Here is a 21,482-nt window from a genome sequence, read left to right as displayed (position 1 = left end):
GAATGTTCCATTTTTGCGTGAACTATCCCTTTAAGCATTGTTTTATTATATTAAATGGAAAGGTGATTTTGCAGATTTACAGTTGAACTTGTTGAAACTGATTTAATGACAAACAGCATAGCTAACTATATTGTCCTTAAACTATGGTTAATCTTCGTATGGGATTTTTTTGACGAACTCTATCAATTACTCATTATTTTGCATCGCTAGAGGACGCTACGGTTGCTGTCAGAGGATGTGGGTTCTGATGCGCTTCGATGATTGGCTGTTGTATAAAGTGGGCGGTGCTTGAACTGTCGTCGTTTAATATAGCACCGACCAGCGCTGAGCTTCAGCTCAGAGATAAAGAGAAGGTTTTGAGAAAGTGATCGAGGGCTGATGTAGGGTTACTCGAGGGGACAACAGTGCGAGCTGTTTTAGTGTTTTTCATAAAGGACGGGTAGACCAAAGAGAAAACCCCTCTCCAAAATGCTCTGCAATGTAACGCGACCGGACTCGGTGGTAATGGAGATAGAAGTGGACGCTAAGGCAAACGGAGAGGACTGTCTGAATAAGGTAATGATAATATCTTGATTTAAAGTCTCAATGTGATGCAGATGTGTTTGTTACGAGTGTTTCTAAACGTATATTGTGTCGAAATATAAATAAATGTAAATAAAACGTGCAACGTGTAGACTGGACGCTGAATGAATGAGTTTATACGAGGCACAATAGGAAAATCATATTGTCACCAGATTGTCTATCTGTTTTAATGTATGAGTGTTTCTTGATATTAAAGTGAAATAGTATTTTGCATCATTTTTGATAGTTGTTTCCATTCACTGTTACTTTTGCATGACGCTGTTTGATAAGACTCAGATATTAGGCTGTGTATGATTATTAGTTTTGAAAGCAAATGTGATAACATTTATTCAGTAAGCAACAAAATATGTTGTAGTTTAAACCTGTGCTTCATTTCAGAAAAGATGATGTTTTGGTTACTCAAAACAATAGCGTGCGCTTTGCATGTGCGTTCTGACGGCATGCTCGAGGTTACTAAAGTTCAAACGCTCCTCAGCGGTGCGGTTGACTCATGTATGGAGGTGTACTGCCTCTTCAAACCTACGTTTTTAAACATTAATGAACATGTTAAACAGACTCTTACATTTGCACACAATGTTATCATAACGAGCCATACTAATACATTTATGATTTTTTAGCAACCCTCGTAGGCTTAATTTAACTTTGCCGTGTATTTTCTCCACACAATAACCACTAAAAGCTTTCTTTAGCGTATCCTTTTGATGGGGATTTGTCGCGTCACTGTAGCTTTATAAAGGTTATGTAATGACTGTGTGGAGAAAAGCGTGTTTAACACACCAAGCCGTTTCACACATCTATATTCCTACAGATGTTCAAAAGGGCCACGAAATTTCCCCATAAAACGCCTTATTAAACTGCATATTCAAGCTTATTAGGCAATTCACAAGAAACTCTGTGTTTGTGTATGATGCGTTATACATTTTTATTACCGTGAAATGTTTGTTTGGAAGGAAAGCAAGGATTGTTTTTAGTCACTGCTGTAAAACAAGAAAACCAGTGGAAACATGAAACGCAAAATAAAAGTTCTTATAATTTACTCACTCCCATGCCAACCAGCCCCGGATGTAGTTTTTTTTATTTAAAAAAAAAATAATTTTAAATTTATTTTTATTTAAAAAATGTTGAAGCTCTAAAACGTACGTTCATGCTCCGTTAAAGTAAACCAACCCATGACTGACCAATGACCAATGTTGGTAAATAATATATTCTGATGCAAAAGAGTAATTTATTTTAGCGTTATGGATGTGACATTTTCAGTCAAAAATTAATATATTATTTAAATCCCCTGTTGATGGAGTCCAGACATCAGAAATATAGTAATTTTTGTTTTAGATGAGTGAAATACGTGTTATGGATGTGACAAAAGTGGATGTTTTTTGGGAGACAACATAGGTAGCCTACTTTGTAAAAATCTGCAATAAAATACACAAACTGGAAGCAGTAATATCCAACAAATGAAGCATGGATGGCTCTTCAAAGAATATCAAATTTTTATTTTATTTTTTGCATGCGCCTTTTATTAGGAAGAAACAATATTATGATGTGACGATTCTGAAAGCTGCCTAACTATGAATTTTTTTTTAAGGTTTTCAAACTTAAATCGAGACCTCACATTGATATTTAAGCCACTAAATCTGACATTTCAGAGATATCAACATGGTTAAAATAAAAAAATTGCATGGAATTGCTTAAAAACAATGTATATTTACATAGCGCTTTCAGGTAAATTGAAACCGAGAAAAGAAATAAAATATGAAACAAAGGGCCATAAAATATTTGGCAACTTTGAATCGCTTTCGTTCTTATGCGCTTCCTTGTAAAGTGTAACAAATTTAATTATTGTGTAAACTGTTCCTTTAACACACTGAATGTCTTGATATCTTGTGCAATTCACTTCTTGGGTAAATTTATTTTGTTTTCACAAATATGGCAACATCCTTAAACTAGACAAAGATTAAAGTAATTGTTCACCCAAAAATGAAAATTGTAATTTACACACTTTCATGTTGTTACAAACATGTATACATCTCAAAATATCTTTCTTTTTGTTCATCAGAACAAAAAAATTTAAACCGGTTTGTAACAACACGAGAGTGAGTAAATAAAACAGAATTTTAATTTTTGGCTGAACTCTCCCTTTAATGAAGCTTATATGCTTTCTGACACTATACTTATCAACCTTGCAATGTTAAAGTAAGTCCCTCTCTGTCTTTTGCAGGTATGTCGGAAGTTGGGAATAATCGAGGTGGATTACTTTGGGCTGCAGTTTTCTGGCAGCAAAGGAGAAAACCTGTGGCTGAACCTGAGGAACAGAATCTCGCAACAGATGGACAACCTCACGCCCTGCAGACTACGGCTCCGAGTGAAGTTTTTCGTGGAGCCTCACCTTATCCTGCAGGAGCAGACGAGGTACGAACAAACACGCGCGTGTAATGTTCTCATCATACGCAGGAGAAAATAGTTTGAGGAAGCAGTGAGCGAAGATGCAAATAGTTTGTGGGCAGACATCGACACATTTCTCTAAACTTCCGTTCAGTAAGAAAAAGAGGTGAAATGAGACCGGAAGAGAGAGCGTGTGAATGTTATGTGTTGGATTAATGAAAGCTAAAGCGTTTTTCCTCCGTTATCTGTACTTAATGTGAATTTCATGCCTGGTTTAAACCATGCCCTGTTTTTGGACGTTATCCGTGTTAAAATATAACAGCAAAAATCTAGGGCATGTTACATATTAAATATTCATTTTGCAATACTAGTTGATAAGATGCACATTAACTGTAGTCATGTGTCTTGGGTAAGAGACAGAAATGGAAAATACTGCACAGTAGCCTGCTAATTTTTTTTTTACCTCAGTACAGTAGTTTGTCCTATAGTAACCCCGCTCGCTGTGGGTTACTATAGGTCGTTGTGCTGCAAGCAGCAGCAGGAAATGCGATCCCCAGCTCAAAGAGTCAAACCCATAGAGACTGAGCTCACCACCCCTGATGCTCTTTTATTCAGTATTACAGTACACGTTTGTATTTTTTTTTCAGTATTATAGTGCATCACATTTCCCTAAAACAAATAAAAGGATATAAGACAATTAACTATTGTAGGAGCATAGCCACGAGACTTAAACACCACATGGTTTACCATAAAACCAGCAAGATGATTTACTTGCTATTCTTGTTTGTTCTAAACAATTTTTTTAGTAGCAAAACATTCAAACAACTTTAAAGCTTGAATAGCAGACATTTCTATTTTATTTCCATAAACAACATACCACAGATGCAGACGATATTGTTTAACTTGAAGTGAACCAGGAAGTTCCTTTTTAATGACATCAGAAATTAAACTTTTGTATGGGTGTGTTGGTTATCCAAAAATGGATTAACTTAGAGCATTTTAAATGCTTGTGACGCTCGCGCTTAAAAAACGTCCTGCTGAAGAATTTGAATGTCTAGTTTCAGTGCTTGTTATGGAAATTAAGTCAGGATGCTGATCCCAAAAATGTGTTTTTGGATGTTAAAGGTCCAGTGTGTCCCACATTGCACCTTTTTAAAGATTGTTGATACAGTGCTTTCCTTCGACTGTTGTTTTTCCACTGTTTGTGTCTCATTCATCGATGTTATAAATAGGGTGTCACATGACCTTATTCGTTGTTCGTTAGCATCAGATGATATCCAGCGATATGAATATATATATATATATACTTGCACCTTACAAGTTTTAACTCCACATCGAACCCTTTCAATTATTCGATCGTCAGCCTGTTTTGTTATCTGAGCTTGGCCTGGATCTTTTCGATAAACTGAAATCTGTAAGTTTGCTAGCTCGAGTCCTGTCAGGACGACATGTTCGTACAGTATGTTTGCTTCCATTTCCCGGGACATTGTGCTGGGGTCTCTGACAGATGGTGGAGGGATTAAAGGATGTTGGGGGAGAAATCCGGGCTGCTAATTGAAAGTCGCACGTGTTGCGCTTTTCTTCCTCGAGATCTTGATGCGGGCGGAGGGACATCACACCCCACCACATGTAATGTAATGTCATTCAAGCCATAAGTCACACTGGATAAGGTATTTTAATGGTCATGAAAACGGCTTGCAGTGTGAAGACTTACATGTTACGAAAATCGGGATAGCCCGACAATCGGGATGGCCAAGGGGCAACCACGAACAATGCTCAGGCACTGGTTGCACCATTATATGCACGTGTTGTAGGCCATGCCAATTTAAATAATTAAGCAAACAAGAAACGAAACCAATCTCATTGCGCTACTCACATGCTGTTTGAGTAGTTTTGTGTTTGCGCACCTCTTAAAAACACATCTGAAGGTTTCAGAGAGCGCACAAATACCGGGTTTCCTCAGACTAGAACGGACGTATTTTCACAAAATTATTTCAAAATGCAGCGATTGTCCTTGTAAACGTAGCCTGTTGTGCAATTTAGCAATTCAAGAAGAACATGTTTGACAGTAAAGTGGATCCGTGTAGGTCTTAAAGTGAAAGCACACCACATAAATTCCATTAGTTAACTGTTGATAACTACTTGATATTAGCCTAGTTGTCCCCATGCTGCCTTGCGCGCAAATTTATTCACGCTGCAAGTGTAGCATGGAAGCTATGGACGCATTTTGCCCCTGAAATAGGGAACCAATCACAGAACGGGGAGGGGGCAGCAAGACGATGCCGACGTCTATGAGACACACCGATTGGCTATGAGCTACGTACAGACGCATTTGATAGACATTCATAGCGCCCAATAAACAGCTTTGGGCATTCGCAAACTACGCCTTAAATACGAGAAAATGAACGTGTGGTTCCCAGACCACGTCTCATTCTCTATGAGAGTGGTCTGGTGTTAGCCAGGCAAACTTGATATTGGATTGAATCAAAACCGATTGAATGATATATTTTTTATATATATATATATATATATACACCGAAACCATATAAAAAAAGAATCAAACCAGAATGCCGAATTGGTCACAATATCCAGCCCTAATTTTTCTGGTGTTAATAGTGTAATAAAGTGTATGGGTCCGGAGCACCTTGGGGGACCATGGTGGTATTACTGGGGGTCCTCCAAATATTGTTTAAATAATCTTTTTATTTATTATTAAAAGAATAAAAATAAAATTAGTTGTCCAACAAAAGTGCATTTAAAGTCTAATAATATAAATGATTCCCATAAAAAATTATATAAAACTTGATTCAAATGGGATTTTAAAATATTAAAGTACATTTTAAAGTGTTATGTAGTATTTGTGTATACAATTTTAAATTTTAATTTCTTTGTAACGTAACTGTCCTAAAATATATAAATCCATAATTTGATTTAATACATGTACTTGGGGTCCCTTCTCCTCCTCTCTATCCATTAAGGGGACCTTGGCCTAATAAAGGTTGAAGACAATGGAGTATTTATTTTTTATCCTTCCAAACCTTTACATAGTTTCTCGTTCTCATTGTTAACAGTATAAGAGTGATGATAGACTAAATCTAGAAAATGACACTGGTGACTGATGCAGATGGCTGCCCGGTATTTCTGAGTATAACGCAGTCTGCCGTCGCATGAAACCAGTCTATTGTTTCCCCTTTGGCACTGCTGTTGATTCTGGTGTGCACGCACATGCATGTGTGATGAGTCCCAGCTTCCAGTCATCAGGGTCATGTTCTCTAACCTTCTTTGTGTGATGACCTTTCCTCTACTTCAACACTGTTTGCCACTGCTCGCCGCATCGACTGCGGGTGAGTTCTGGCATGTTCACCACAAGCTAGTATAAGTGCAGCCTGAAGCAGTAGAGTTTACTTCATACTCCATGTGCATGAAGTCGGTTGTTCTCGCTCTATGGATTTCATCTGGAACATGTACTCCGATGTTATATCTGGAAAAACGTGAACGTTTGGAAGCCTCAGGGGAACATGTGTCCCCATATAACTGCTCCAGAGTACCAAAGTGTTGATATAGGAGTTAAATGAATGTGCGCACATGCCCTGCAGGAACAGACTGTTCAAGCTTAAGCAGGATCTAACTGACCTGTGATGTCTCTCATTTAAAAGCATTGTGGAACTATTGTGGTTGAAGGCTGGTCTCAATGTTTTTTTGAAGGGTTAGTTCAGCAGATACACAATGAAGTATTTATCCTCAAGCCATCCTAGAAGTGTATTATAAAAAAAAATTTTCAGACAAACACAATCAGAGTTTGAGTTTTTATTAGAAAATGTCCTGGCTTTTCCAAGCTTTATAATGGTAGTAAATGATTTTTCTTATTTTGAAAACTCTATCCTTTACAGAAGTAATCCACAAGACTCCAGTTTGTTAATAAAGGTCTTCTGAGGGCAGAAGAAATAACCTTTGTGAGAAGAATATCAATATTTAAAGCTTTACACATTAAAATAACTAGCTTCCGGTAACCACCAACACACCTTCACGAGAGAGTAGCGTACGAGACGTAGTAGAGATGAGATGAGACAAGATGCTGCGTCATAAGCTGGAAATGCACGCTTTCGTAAATGCACGTTATTCGTTACCGGAAGGATGGATGAACTTTCCTTTCTTTTACAGAAAGGGAAAAAGTCCTGTGTGCCTTCCAGGTCCCCGAATTGAAAATGAGAGCGGGCTTCGCACTGACCCCTGTTGCATTCAGCTCATGTCCAGGGCTGTGACACTGTTCACGCTTTCACACTCTTCACATCCTTTCTATCTCTTTCTACTTACATTATGTAAGCTGCTCTAAACTACATACAGACCTCTAAATGCAAAAGAGACACTTATATAAGACCTAGAGTGTACTGAATAAGCAACTACAGACGCTAGTTTTCATTATGACAGTCCTTTGTGTTCATTAGAATAAGTGCATCTTCCGAAAATAGATCTTCATTTTTTTTTCTGAGCAGCAGAGTGCTGGTGGATGGTTGCCAGTCAGAAGAAATATTTACCAGAATGGCAAACAGAGTCAGCAGAAATGTTGAAAAGTTACTGTTTTAATTACAGATTGGGTAAAATCCTTAACCGAGGCACAGTTTATGATACCACCAGCATTTGGGGCCTGATCCTGCTTAATGCATTACAGGCTCTTTTGAGGATCAACCCCACCCCCTGTTCTTGACCACAGAAATTCATATGCCTACTTCCACCATGCTGTTTTCTGAGTGGGACTTTTTTAATCGGCACTGCTGTATTTATAGCATGCAAAATAAGACACGTTCACACTTACATCAAGCCAAGTCTTATCTGAAACGTAGCACTTTTAGGCAGCGCCACATGCTATCAGTCTGATTCCAAGATGAATGTGAAGGGAAAGAATCTGTCCTGCTATGTGATTTTGCACACTAGGAATATGGGTAGGAATATGCAAGATACATTTTAAGGTGCCATGTTGGAAATTGAAAATAAGTGTATGATTTTGATTAGTCTAAATGATCAAAATGATCTCATGCCATCTTTCCTTTACACCATTGCTACCTGTTTTCATCTCCCAAATGCTTCCTGTTGTTTCTCATTTTGGCCGAAATGAATGGGTGTGTGTGCGCTGTAAACTTTGTGGTTTTAAGTGAATTCGCTTGTGTCGTTTTATGAGGAAGTTAAATGGTCTGTGCTCTTAAAGGTTGCGTGTTCATGGTTAGTCTTTGACACAAGTCTGGCTTGAACAGCATGCCTGCTTTATTGTTTTCAGGGCTCAAGTGTTTAACATTCTCATCAGCACTCAATGATCTTGTTGATCCACCAAGGCCAGCGCCATTAACCGAGGCACAGCACATTTTAACTAAAGAGAAGGCTTTTTAAAACATTAATCCGTGCACAAATTCGACAGATTGGGCTCTCGCAACTCGCAAATAATGTTTGGAAGATTAAAAAGTGCATGTATGCTTTGACACCGGCTTCTTCGATCGGTGGATGTTTCGACAATGTTTGAATAAGAACTATAACACAAACAACCGCTGGTTTTCTTTACGCCTCCAACTATGCAAAACAGGTCACCATGATCTCAGCTCTTGTTATCTTCACAGTCAGGGCCCTGGGTGTTGTCAGCTAAAACTGGAGCTCGGGTGTTATTCGGGGTCAACTTGAATACGATCTGAAAGCTGCGGAGACCTCTTGCCATTCTCACCCCACGTCTAATCCCAACAATGAGGTCACTAGCATCACCGTAAGCTTTTGATCACCTTACCATAGAAGGGTATTTACAAGATCGCAACTAAACTGGCAGTTGGGGCACATGCAATAAAACATGGAGCTGTGAGTTTCATTTTGGCTCATTACATTGCCAGATTATGGTCTCTGCTCTTTCGGCTGACCACATAAAACCAGTCGTTTTAAGGCCAAACAAAAAACCCTGCCAAACTGTTGCACCATTATCTGAACAAACACAGTAGTAATCCAAGTATTGCTAGTGTCCACCTGCATTTCAGTCAATTGACTCCTGGGCAGTATAGTTAAGGATAGTAATAATTACTACACTTTGTTAGTGTAGATAATAGTATTCTGTATTATTAGCTACACTATTAAAAATAATGCAGCATGAATTTAAAACAACTTGGTTTTGCAAGTCAATTCAACCTACTACTTTAAAGAGAGAGTTCAATATAAATTACTCGCTTTCATGTTGTTACAAACCTGTATACATTTCTTTGTTTTGATGAACATGAAGGAAGATATTTTAATTAATGTTTGTAACCAAACCGATCATGAGCCCCATTTATTTCTACAGTAGGAAAAAACAATACTATGGAAGTAAATGGGGCACAGGAATTGTTTGTTTAAAAATATAATATTTTGTGTTCATTTTTTGTGTGAATTATCTGTTTAAGTTTTGATTTAAAGTTGAAATAACTTATAAAAATAAACTTTAAATTTTAGGGTTGTCAAAACATTAATCGCATATATTAAAAAGCTTTCGCATATAATAAAAGTGTTTGTTTTCGTAATATATTTGTGTGTGTTGTGTGTAAATATTATGTTTATATAAGCACACACATACATGTAAGAAACCATGTTATTAATGTACATATTTTTTATTTATATAGAAAATAAAATTATTATTATTATTATTTATTATTATTTATTATTATTATTATTATTATTATTATTATTATTATTATTATTATTATTATTATATCATTTTTTACAGTGTGTAGTGGTGTAATGTTGTGATACTCTGTGTTTGTTTTTGATGCTGATATGGCGCTAAAAGTAATAAATAAATAAATTAATTAATAAATATATAAATGAAGTAATAAATACTGAATGAATAAATAGATAAATAAATAAATAATTAAATAAATAATAAAATAAATAAATGGATGAATAAATAAATAGATAAACGAATAAGTAAATAAACTAGTGAATTGATCAATTGTAGTAAAAACTTACTTTGAACCTTACCAAATATTAAGTAAATATTAAAAATGCTATAGTGTGTAAGAATTTTACCGTAGTAAATACATTTATTTTAATGGGAATGTCAAATAATATTCATTAGACACTTTATTATAGGTTCCTTTAATGTTACTTCATTCTTGCATCCCTGCTTGTAATATTTCCACGTTTGCATAGAAGTGCATAGAAATGTACATGCAAATATATGTCAAAGATTCAAATGTTCTCAAGCAAGGTTTGTAAGGCTTTGTATAAACTCCTAACTTGCTAGATGACTGTAAAAGATGCAGATTTATATATTTTGCTCTGTTGTACCGTGTTTACTGGATGACACACTGAACAAGTTTAACCACCTAAACGAATGAACTGTAGTAACCTACGCTGAAATGCGTGTATGTCATTCAATTGGGTCGTCTGGGCGCAAATGTTTTTGTATAGGGGATATTTTACCCACGGCATCTTGATTTGCGCATCATTATTTGCAAACTATTGCCAATTCAGTTTTTACCAGAATTTAATCTAGTTCAAGCGAATGATGATTAATTCATCTTTCCGGTTTAACAAGCAGTGCTTACCTGTGGTTCGCAGAGCTGCTGGAAGGGTTTACTAGAGTTCGTTGACTGCGAGTAACCCCCGCCACACGCCTCAGAGCAATGTTATTTGACTAACTCTGAAACCGCATTGTTTAAAGGGCGCTTGAAAAGAATGAAACTCCTGTGTGGATTTGCCTCTTTGTCGCTGTCTCCAGGCAGAAGCCTCTCGTTTCATTTCAGAGGAACGTTTTGTCCTTTGTTCCAGATGTTTGGGGGTCCGACACAATGACTTGGTCTGTAACTAAGATTAAACAATTAGTAAGACTTGGTGAGAGCAAAAAGCCCCAAGAGTTTAAGAATACATCTACACCTGGTATTAAGATCATGCGTTTTGGTCCATCGGACAAGAAAAAAACACATGTTCGTTCACATGTTGTGTTTTAAATTCATCTCTTTTGTAAAGTTTTCGACCGCTTTTTTTCTGATTCCTTCGAGTGGATGGCCTATAGATGAGTTGTTAAATTAAAAAGTGCATGGACTAATATTATGTGAGTAGCGCTAGTTGTATTGTTAGTAAACATGTTGTCCAATTTTGAATGTTTATGGGTTTTTACAGATATTTCATAATAATGATGAAATAAGCTTGCACAACTTTCACACACTTAAAAAATGAAATGAAAATGAGAGCAGCCGCTTTAGTTTTATCATTGTTTCAAACACTGGATTTAAGGACTGTAATGAAATTTGGCTGATGGTTAATTGATTAATAAATTGTGATGTTTATGGCGATTAATTGCCTGTTTTAGGACTTAGGCGATTATGACGATTAATTGTCTGTTTATTGCTTTAATTTTCATACACTTTGTTTGTTCATGAAATAATTTCACACAAATATATCTTTCAAAATAACATTTTTCATAAGAAATAAACACAATAAATTGTCTTAAATATGAAAAATAACTGAAAATAAAAATGCAATCAAAATAAACTGACTATACCAGAACAGGCCTTAAATAGCAGCCATCTGATACTGTCTCGTTTATACAGTCGCTGCAGCTCCCCCTTGTGTTTTTAAAGAGATGTGCAATCATTGCGGTGATCTAAAATCATCGCTATAAGGTCAAACAATTGCGATGAGATGATTATTAAATCATTGTAACAGCCCTACTGGATTTGCGCTAGAAGTCAGGATCGATGGGAAAACATTGTGCTTTGTACATCACACATTCGATCAATAGGCGAGTAAGCGGATTGTGTGGCTCCTCGAACACATTCAGCCAAATAAGCATCTACACTATGAAAGTTATCTGAATAAATGCATTTTCGACTACCTCTGAATGTGGTCGAAAGTGGACAAGCTCCAAAGTTTCACGTTCACCTGTGATCAGATCGACCAAAACGCATCTTAATACCAGGTGTAAACAGGGCCTTATTTAGGGTTAGGTGGGGAAAGCACTTGAACCCACATTAAAAGTTGAATTAATCTTTGACCGTTTTAAATGAAAGTGATTTTAATGTTTGCATGCTTCAACTTTCCGACTTTGTTTTTGTCTGACAAACCAACCAGCAGCTGTTTCTGATGTGAAACTATGATAAGCCAAGTCGGGTTTGAGAGAGATGCCATAAACTTTGTGAACTTTGAGTCATTAAAATGATTGTCCCACTGCCTGGCATCAGATTCGTTTTGCTGTCAAACGTCTGAGGAAATTCGGCAGAAAGTGCACGGCGTATGGAGCGCAAACCTCAACCACGCTAAACAGAAGTTCTCTTAGATAACACACAACAGCGTATTTTTTTATATTTGAATGTACAGCAAACTGAATTATTCTAGTTACATAATCACATCTAAATATTTTCAAAGTATTTTTTTCTCTGTGTGAAAGTTTAAGGTTTTATTCTGAGATTATATTCTCAGTTTTTTCGGGTTGTTAAAGCACATGATTGAATATTTACATGTTAATTTATTTTGTTTATTAGCCCAGCCATGAATTATCTTAGTTTCACTTTGAGTGCATGTACTAAACGTTTTGAAGCCAGAAATCATGCCACACCTTAACCCAACCCAACCCAACGAGTTCATCTAGTAAACAACAAAATAAGTTGTAGATATCTTTCACATGCTCCGTATGTACACACGTGCAAATATGGCACTAACTGTTAGGATAAATATGACTAATTTAGTATTGGTAATAAGATTAATACTGTATTTGTTTACATATCACCTTATTAATATTCATAAGCAAGGCTAATAAGGTTTAATATATTTGATGTTCTCTCCAAATTTCAGATTGTTTTCACCATCCTTGTTGTAATATTTTTACATGTTTGCGTAACACAGAAACACGTATACATGTACAAATGTCAAAGAATGTCATATTAATATTCATAAAAGAATTAATACTGTGTTTGTTCACATATCACCTCATTAATATTCGTAAGCAAGGCTAATAAGGTTTTTTTGATGTTTCCTCTAAATTTCAGATCGTTCCTACCTTTCTTGTTGTAAAATTTACATGTTTACGTAACACAGAAGCACATACAAATATACATGCACACGTACGTGCAAATGTCAAATATTTAAATGTTCCCATGCAAGGATTGTGAAGCTACAAACTCAAAGCTCTGTGTCTTTTATTTAAGTCGGTCACTTAAAGGTGCAGTGTGTAATTTTTAAAAGGATCTTTTGACAGAAATGCAAAATAATATACAAAACTATATTATCAGGGGTGTATGTTAATGTGTTTATTACCTTAGAATGAGACTTTTTATCTCTATACACAGAGGGTCCCCTTTCATGAAAGTCGCCATCTTGTGCTGCCATGTTTCTACAGAAGCCCTTAACGGACAATTTGTTTTACTATGTTGTCTCCGACCATGACATGTTTGTCCGGTGGCGGCTACCGTAGCCGTGTGTTTCAAAGGCAAGGGGTGAGCCGTGGACTAAGCCGTTGGTTGCAATTCGCAACCTCACCACTAGATGCCGCTAAAATTTACACACTGCACCTTTAAGTACATTAAATCAAAATCTCTGCCGTGTTTACTGGTTGACATGCTTTAATAACAACAGAACAGGTTTAACCGTTTGAGCGAATGAACTATAGTAACCTCCACTTAACCTAGTGTGTATCATTCCGTATGATGCTATGGGAATGCACAGCACTAAACTGCAAGACACTGTGATTTTTAGTTTATGCAGTGTTTTCAAGGCAGGTATTAGCAAATTTGGTGAATTTTTACAATCTCAATTGTCACTTGGATGAGAGCAAATTGTGTTGAGGGGTGGACCTTCATGTTTGCTTTCATCAAATAATTGCGTTTTGATAAGATTCACATCGTAAAATTACTTTTCCCGTGCCATCTGGTTACAGTTTCCTCCTTAACGTTGGCAACATCACTTAACATGGCTTTCGGTTAACAACAGCTGAAAAATTCACTTTGAAAGAGTGCATTGTGTGTCGGGGCTTGTTGATGGCAACTGGTTACATCAGCACAGTTGCGTGTTTCTAAGATTAGTCGTCTAACAAGCTTGACTGAACCGGCGCTGCACATTCAGTCCCGGTTAAGTGCATTTGACCGGCAGTAACCCTTCCCTCCTCCCCTCCCCGTCCCCATCAGTTGCTTTTGTTTTGCCTCCCAGGTAATTCATTACATGAACGTGATGTCATTGCAGGATGTGCGAGACTCCCTTTGTCAGACTGCAGGTCTTGTTTATTTGTCTGGCCTATAAATCCACCTCCATCTCTTTCTTTCTCTGGATTAAAAGGAAAGAAAAACAGTCAATGTTTATCGGGGGAGCGCTGCGCCAACTGATACGCCGCTGTTTGTTTTCAGAGCGTCATCGTCTGCGTGCAGGCGCGGAGCGGGAATATCTCGGTGTTCCCATGATCCTCTGTTGACCGGGTGAACAGAAGCACCCTGGGGGTAAACATCAGTTTTGTTTGGTCTCAAAACATTATCTTGGGGACATGCAGTAGTTGACATTTGGTGTTTTAATGGACATAGATTTATAGGCACTCGAGGGCTTAAAGTGTAACTAGCTCAGGCTGGTTTATAAATATATCTGACCCTATCTAAACTACTGCACAGTACAGGAAGAAGAAAGTTGGTTTAGGGAATATTTCACCCCGTTGAGCAGGTTTGTGTAAACGGTTAGACAGGTTTGTACTGAAAAACATCTGGTACACTTTCGCTTTTCTCCCCAGAACTCAATTGTGATGCAGACACGCATGTTTATGTTCGACCCACATTTGTTTATTTATTAAAGATGCTTTTGTATATGGATTTATGTCAGTGTTTGTTAGCACCAGTTTCATGTTGTGGGAGGTTAGAGACTTATCATTTGGTAACACGCAGACTCGATTGTGTGTTACAGCCAGGGCTGTTTTATAACCAGATATGGAACCGAGACTGGAACAAATGTCAACCTACTTATTAAGCATTCACATGTGTTGACATTCTCCTGTAGTGATATTTGAAGTGAAAGTGACGACATTGAAAAGGAAACCATCATTTCTGCTTTTCCTTTGGCTTTTGTTACTTTCAATTGATTGTTGGGTTGTTCTTGTTTTTGTGTGTATGGTATCCTTTCGTTGACCTAATTGTCGCATATGTAAACGCACAAGAAGTGGTTTGTGTGCGTGCATGCAATTCAAGTTCCCCTTCACCTGCTTCAGTCTGCATTACAGATTATTTTTTTGTGCACCACCTGTTGAGCCTTCACTTTCCACCTGCTTCCATACATAACTAACTGTCTTGCTTTCTCTGCCTCTCCCTATTGCTTTCCAGACACCTGTTTTTCATGCACGTGAAAGAGGATCTGCATCGCGGACATCTGCGGATGTGCTCCGAACAAGCCGAGGAGCTCAGCGCCCTCCTCGCCCAGGCAGAGTTTGGCGACTATAACCAGAACACGGCCAAGTATTGGTACACCGAACTTTGTGGCATCGAGCCCAACCAAGCCACCATCAACAGGTACATCAGTCTCAATTATCTCTCCGAGTTTGTGTTTTTGTAATGCATACATGGATATATGTGATACAGAGATCTATATTTAATAAGGAGTTGCATAAATAACTAGGGCATTTAATTCAGTTACGGAGGTGCAAAATATAACATCCATAACTTTCTAGCATGCTCAAATTTAGAGACTGCATTGCTGCCTGTTATTATTATTATTATTATTATTATTATTATTATTTATTATTTATTTATATTTTTATTTTTTTTTTTTTATCTATTATTATTATTTATTATTATTATTTATTATGCTTATTATTTATTATTATTATTATTTATTATTATTATGATTTATTATTATTATTATTAATATTTATTATTATTATTATTATTATTATTATTATTATTATTATTATTATTATTATTATTATTATTATGATTATTATTTATTATTATTATTTATTATTTATTATGATTATTATTTATTACGATTATGATTATGATTATGATTATGATTATGATTATGATGATTATTATTATTATTATTATTATTATTATTATTATTATTATTATTATTATTATTATTATTATTATTATTATTATTATTATTATTATTATTAGTGACACTTAATAAAGTGAAACAATATTATTATTAGTGACACTTAATAAAGTGAAACAATTTAATTGACAAAGGAGCCAGTTTGCTCTCCCTAATAAAAGCATCTCACTAATAAAAGTAAAACCCACAGGTTGGGTTCAAATATAAAGCTGTAACCCAATAGAAAACTAACTAGCAGGACGATATAATATCCTTTGGTGAGGCAATATGAATGTAATACTGCTTGTGTTACTCTGTGGGACATCATCTCTGCATGATCTCTCTAATCCAGGGGTGTGTGCTGTAAACAAAGCACTCGAAACAGGGTTTGGCTAATTACAGTGCTGTTTTTGTAGATCTTTAGCTTGTTTATGTTAGATCATGTGCTCCTGTATAGCTCAGTGGTATGCATTGCGTTAGAAACGCAAAATGCCATGAGCTTGAACCTAGGGAACACGCATGCTAATAAAAATGCATACTTTTACGCATTTGGCTGATGCTGTAATGTAAATGCAATCATTTTATTTGTTTTCTTAAGGCTTATGTCTTTTGAGGTAGTGGCCAATATGCGTTCAGCTATATCAGTAATATATATTTGAGGTATCATTTTCATTAGGCTTGGTCGGTTGCTGGATTTAAGGTTACTGAGGTTTTAAAGAGTCAAGGTTTCAAAACCACAAAACATTTTCTGTGATACAGTATGAACTGTGTTTACACACAATTAATGAAATCTTTATGTAGTTGATTTGATATTTACTAGGGCTGTCAAAAGATTGATCGTGATTAATCGTATCCAAAATAAAAGTTTGTGTTTACATAACATATGTGTGTGTACTGTGTATAATAATTATTATTTATATATAAAAACACACCCACCTAAGAAAAAATGGTTATATTTATATATAAAATATTTATATAAATGTGTACATACTGTATTTAAATGCAAATATTTCTTAAACGTATACATGAGTGTGTGTGTGTGTATTTACATATACATAATTTACACACAGTACACACATATGTTATGTAAACACAAACTTTTTTTTGGGATGCGATTAATCGCGATTATTTCTATTGTCAGCTCTTTAATGTATATTACAAAAATATATTTTTTAAAAGAATATTATAAAGGCTTTATTTTTACCTGGAATACCTGTTGTATGTTGCTTAAAAATAAAATGTATTGTTAAGTTAAAAAGTAGTTCGTATACGCAGACATTTCAAAATAACACATTTTAGTGTTGTGATGGCAATACCACAACACCGTGAAACCATGGTATTTTTGCTTACGGTCATCATACCGCCAAAATCCCATAACAGCCCATGCCTAATTTTTATACATTTTTTAAGTTGATATTTATATTAAATTAATTAACATAGTTTTCTTATTAATACCATATTTCTACATGTACACTACCGGTCAAAAGTTTTAAGACACTTGACTGAAATGTTAACAATTTTATAAATCTTTTAATCTGAATGTGTATGGTTAATGCTTAAAATCACTTTGGTAGACAAATATATAGCTGTGCCAAACAGATTCATTTCTGTTATTAGAATTTTTTTTAATATTATTTGTAATATTATTTTTAATAGATAGAATATTTAAGGAAACGCAGCCAATAAGAGCCCATATAAAATGTGAACTTTCCATATTTTAAACTCATTCTAAGGTGAAACTTCAAGAAGCGTTTTGATAAAATGAGTACAGTTTTGCAATTTCTGGGCAAAGGGTGACTGCAATTCAGTTGATAAAAGATCAGTTTTGATGTCTTTTGGATGCTTAGTCATCAACATACTCCACACAGTTACATTTGAGTTATGCTATAGTTTGGACATGATGATTATTATTATTATTATTATTATTATTATTATTATTATTATTATTTTTACTATTATTATTTTTACTATTATTATTATTATTATTTTTACTATTATAATTATTATTTATTATTATTTTTATTATAATAATTATTATTTATTATTTTATTATTATTATTATTATTATTATTATTATTATTATTATTATTATTATTATTATTATTATTATTATTATTATTAAATGTGGAAAATATAAATAAAGAACGAGTATTTCAAAACTTTCGACCGGCAGTGTATATTTAGTTGTTATTGATTTACTTCCATAACAGCTTTTAGTTATTGGTCATTATTGTATCCAAGCATTAAATTCAGAAGTATAAGAGAGCATTTAAGCATTATTATAAGCTATAATAAAAAATCGGCATTTTCAATATGTTTAATTTCTGTGGTCCATTTCTAGAGTCTATATAGACTGTTACAGTTACAATAAGCCCAACACACAGGTCGTGAAATTCAAGATATCTGTCTTTGTCTGCCTGTTATTGTCCTCTCAGACTCATTGTGTCCCTCTGATATTTTGTTTCGGCAGTATCATATCCAAGCACAAGGCTCTTGAGGGTTTGAGTCAGGGCTCAGTGGAGTACCAGGCCCTGCAGCTGGTGTCATCACTGGAGCATTATGGGGTGGAGTGGCATTGGGCGCGGGACGCTGAAGGACAGAGGTTGGCTATCGGAGTGGGGCCAGAGGGCATAGCGGTCTGTCGAGAGGACTTCACACTGGTTAACAGGTTAGAAAAGTGTGCCAGAGCAAAACACATTAGTTGGGAAAGAAAAGAAGTTAAATCTTCTCTTGTTTTTCCTCTTCCTTAATCCCAAAGTATATACGACACAATTGCATAGAAATGCCACTAACTGTACCAAACTGCATCTCAAAAATGAAACATTTCAGGGTTTTTTCACACATTACTCTTGTCTGCCATTGTTGCAGATTTACATTTGGTGGCACAGAAATCACACTGCACCTTTAAGTCAATCGTTGCCTAACATTTGCTATTTCCCTTAATTTCAGGATAGCGTATCCCATAATACAAATTGCCACGCAATCGGGAAAGAGTGTGTACTTAACCGTTACCAAGGATACCAGCGACAGCGTGGTCCTGCTGTTCAAGCTGATGAGTAATCGAGCGGCCAGCGGCCTTTACCGGGCCATCACGGAGACTCACGCCTTTTACAGATGCGACAAGTGAATGTACCATTAAAACATTTTAAGAAAGTTATGCATCTAAGGTGCTATTTGTTCAGTTGCTATTTTTGCACCTGGTTTTATGACCATTAGGCACAATCTCAGTCCATCCTGAGAGATGCTGACTGGAAAAGCAAACAGATAAGATGTAGTCGGTGTACTGTACTGACAAATGTTCCCATTACCTGACCTATAAGTGCGACAGTGTTGCATAAGTCTGGTAATAAATGTCTCCTGGAGGAAAGTCTGCATGCTTGGCTCTTTTCCCCTCACACCTGTTTTTTTTTAAATAAATATTAGTATGTGCGCTCTGGTTGCATTACCGAGATGCAAACTTAAATTAAGTCATTTAAGAACCCGATCTTTGTTCTTGGAAAAACTGGCACTATGTTTTTCTATTTACAGCACCTATCCAGTGGCCCATTCCTTTTTTTTACAAGGTGTTTGGACATAAATTTGTGTTGGGATGGTGTGAACACAACAACCCTACAATGAATTCCCAATAAACCAAAGCAATTTTGATTCTCTTGTTAAAGTGACATCACAAAAACAAAGCCCCACCCACGGCAACTGACTGACTGGTTAATTTTATTCAAATGCTTTTCGAAATGTTTGTTAACACATTAATGCGGCTAAAGATACTATTTTCTCAGACTGTATTCACAATGATTATACTTTTTTTTTTTTACTTAAAGTGCTCACTATCTCTTAGTAAGGGAGCGAGGCCAGTAGCTCATTTGCATTTAAAGGCACACCAACGGAACAGCGCTTTTTTGCTCCAGAACAAATAGGGGCATTTTGACATGCTATAACAAATGATCTGTGGGCTATTTCAAGTCGAAATTTCTCATATCTCCAAGGTGTGCCTATAATATGTCTATTACATCTTGTAAAAATTGGCATAAGAGGTTCCCCTGTTGCTTATAGTGTGCTTATGCCATCAAGTTAACCCCCAGGAAATAAAGGCCGTTTTACTTTCCACAGATGCGACACCGTGACGAACGCTGTCATGATGCAGTACAGCCGAGATTTCAAGGGTCACCTAGCCTCGCTTTTCCTCAACGACAACGCCAACATGGGCAAGAAGTACGTGTTCGACATCCGCCGCACATCCAAGGAAGTGTACGACTACGCCAGGCGCGCGCTGTACAACGCCGGTATCGTGGACATGATGTCGAGGTCGGGGGAGCGCACGCCATCGTCCCGCTCGCCTTCTCGCGACCAGGAGGAGGCGCTGGACTGCGGGGGCTGCCAGCAGAGTCGTTTCCTGCAGGAGAAACTACAGAAACTGCGGGAGGCGCTGCTGTGCATGCTGTGCTGCGAGGAGGAGATCGATGCCGCATTCTGCCCATGCGGTCACATGGTCTGCTGCCAGAACTGCGCAGAGCAGCTGCAGGTAAGAGAACGTGCATGTTTAATAAAAGGTCACAAAGTTTACCTAACACATTTCGTCTAATCCACGAATTTGATTCGTTTGCAGTCTTGTCCGGTGTGTCGCTCGGAAGTGGAACACGTCCAGCATGTGTATCTGCCCACATGCACCAGTCTGCTCAGTTTGACCATCGCTGGTGGCAACAGCCCCGAACCCATCCACAGAGGAATGGCGCCCCATACCTGCACTACCGATGACTACTCCACCAGTGAGAAGAGCTACCAAAACTAAACTAGTCTTCCACTGGACTTTGACACAGTGGCGACTTCTTTAAGTCTCACAGCGATGGTTGGGTCACTCCAGACAAATGTTTTTTGTTTTAAAACCATGTTTGTTTATGATGTGAATGTTTGTATCAGTTGATCTGATAATTCGTTTTTGCTTTCGTAAAGTTGTTTTTTTTATTGTTTTTGCTTGTCTTCTACTTCATAGCATGCAGCGAGTTCAGACAATTCATAACCTGCACAAATCTGACTTGTGAATGAGGAATTATATTGTTTAGGTATTTTCCTAATTTAAATGAATTTTATGTTGTGGTTTTAAAAAGCATATCTATTTTCAGTATGTACTTTTTGCAGTGAATTTAATGTTTTTAAGGTCTTCATGGTTTCCATGCCAATGAAAAGGTATTTATGGCGAGGAACAGCACTTTGAGTAGAGAGGACTACTGATTTGTCATTCACATGTAGATTTACGGCTTTTCTAACCCAACACTCCTAATCCGGAGCCGACGTTCCATAATACATTACCAGTCTCGGTGGAAGTGAAGCTTTTATTTTGCATTTATGTTCAGCCATCGATTTGCTTTGAAGGGTACTGAATTATCTCTCAGTGCATTGTTAACCGTTTTAGGTGATTTTGAGGTCTTATTTAATTTTATTTTTTGTGGAAGATGTGGGAATGTTATCTATAGGAAAGCTGAAGTTAAATATTTAATTGCCACTGTCACTTTACCAAGAAG

The 21,482-nt window shown here is 36.5% G+C and overlaps 1 protein-coding gene across 1 annotated transcript in view; it reads left to right on the top strand.

The window, feature by feature from the left end:
• The first annotated feature begins 307 nt into the window (after positions 1–307).
• mylipa (myosin regulatory light chain interacting protein a) overlaps positions 308–21,482 on the top strand; it is a 21,455-nt gene continuing 280 nt past the window's right edge. Inside the window, exons 1-7 of the mRNA XM_073858133.1 lie at positions 308–555; positions 2,801–2,991; positions 15,258–15,443; positions 18,437–18,634; positions 18,916–19,089; positions 20,074–20,485; positions 20,570–21,482. The exon at positions 20,570–21,482 is cut by the window's right edge and continues 280 nt beyond it. Coding sequence (XP_073714234.1) covers positions 469–555; positions 2,801–2,991; positions 15,258–15,443; positions 18,437–18,634; positions 18,916–19,089; positions 20,074–20,485; positions 20,570–20,752 — 1,431 coding nt within the window. The 5' untranslated portion in view covers positions 308–468 and the 3' untranslated portion in view covers positions 20,753–21,482. The remainder of the gene's footprint in view (positions 556–2,800; positions 2,992–15,257; positions 15,444–18,436; positions 18,635–18,915; positions 19,090–20,073; positions 20,486–20,569) is intronic.

The sequence above is a fragment of the Misgurnus anguillicaudatus genome, chromosome 20 (assembly GCF_027580225.2).
Source record: "Misgurnus anguillicaudatus chromosome 20, ASM2758022v2, whole genome shotgun sequence".
NCBI lineage: Eukaryota > Metazoa > Chordata > Actinopteri > Cypriniformes > Cobitidae > Misgurnus > Misgurnus anguillicaudatus.
This window is presented reverse-complemented; position numbering and strand designations above follow the sequence as displayed.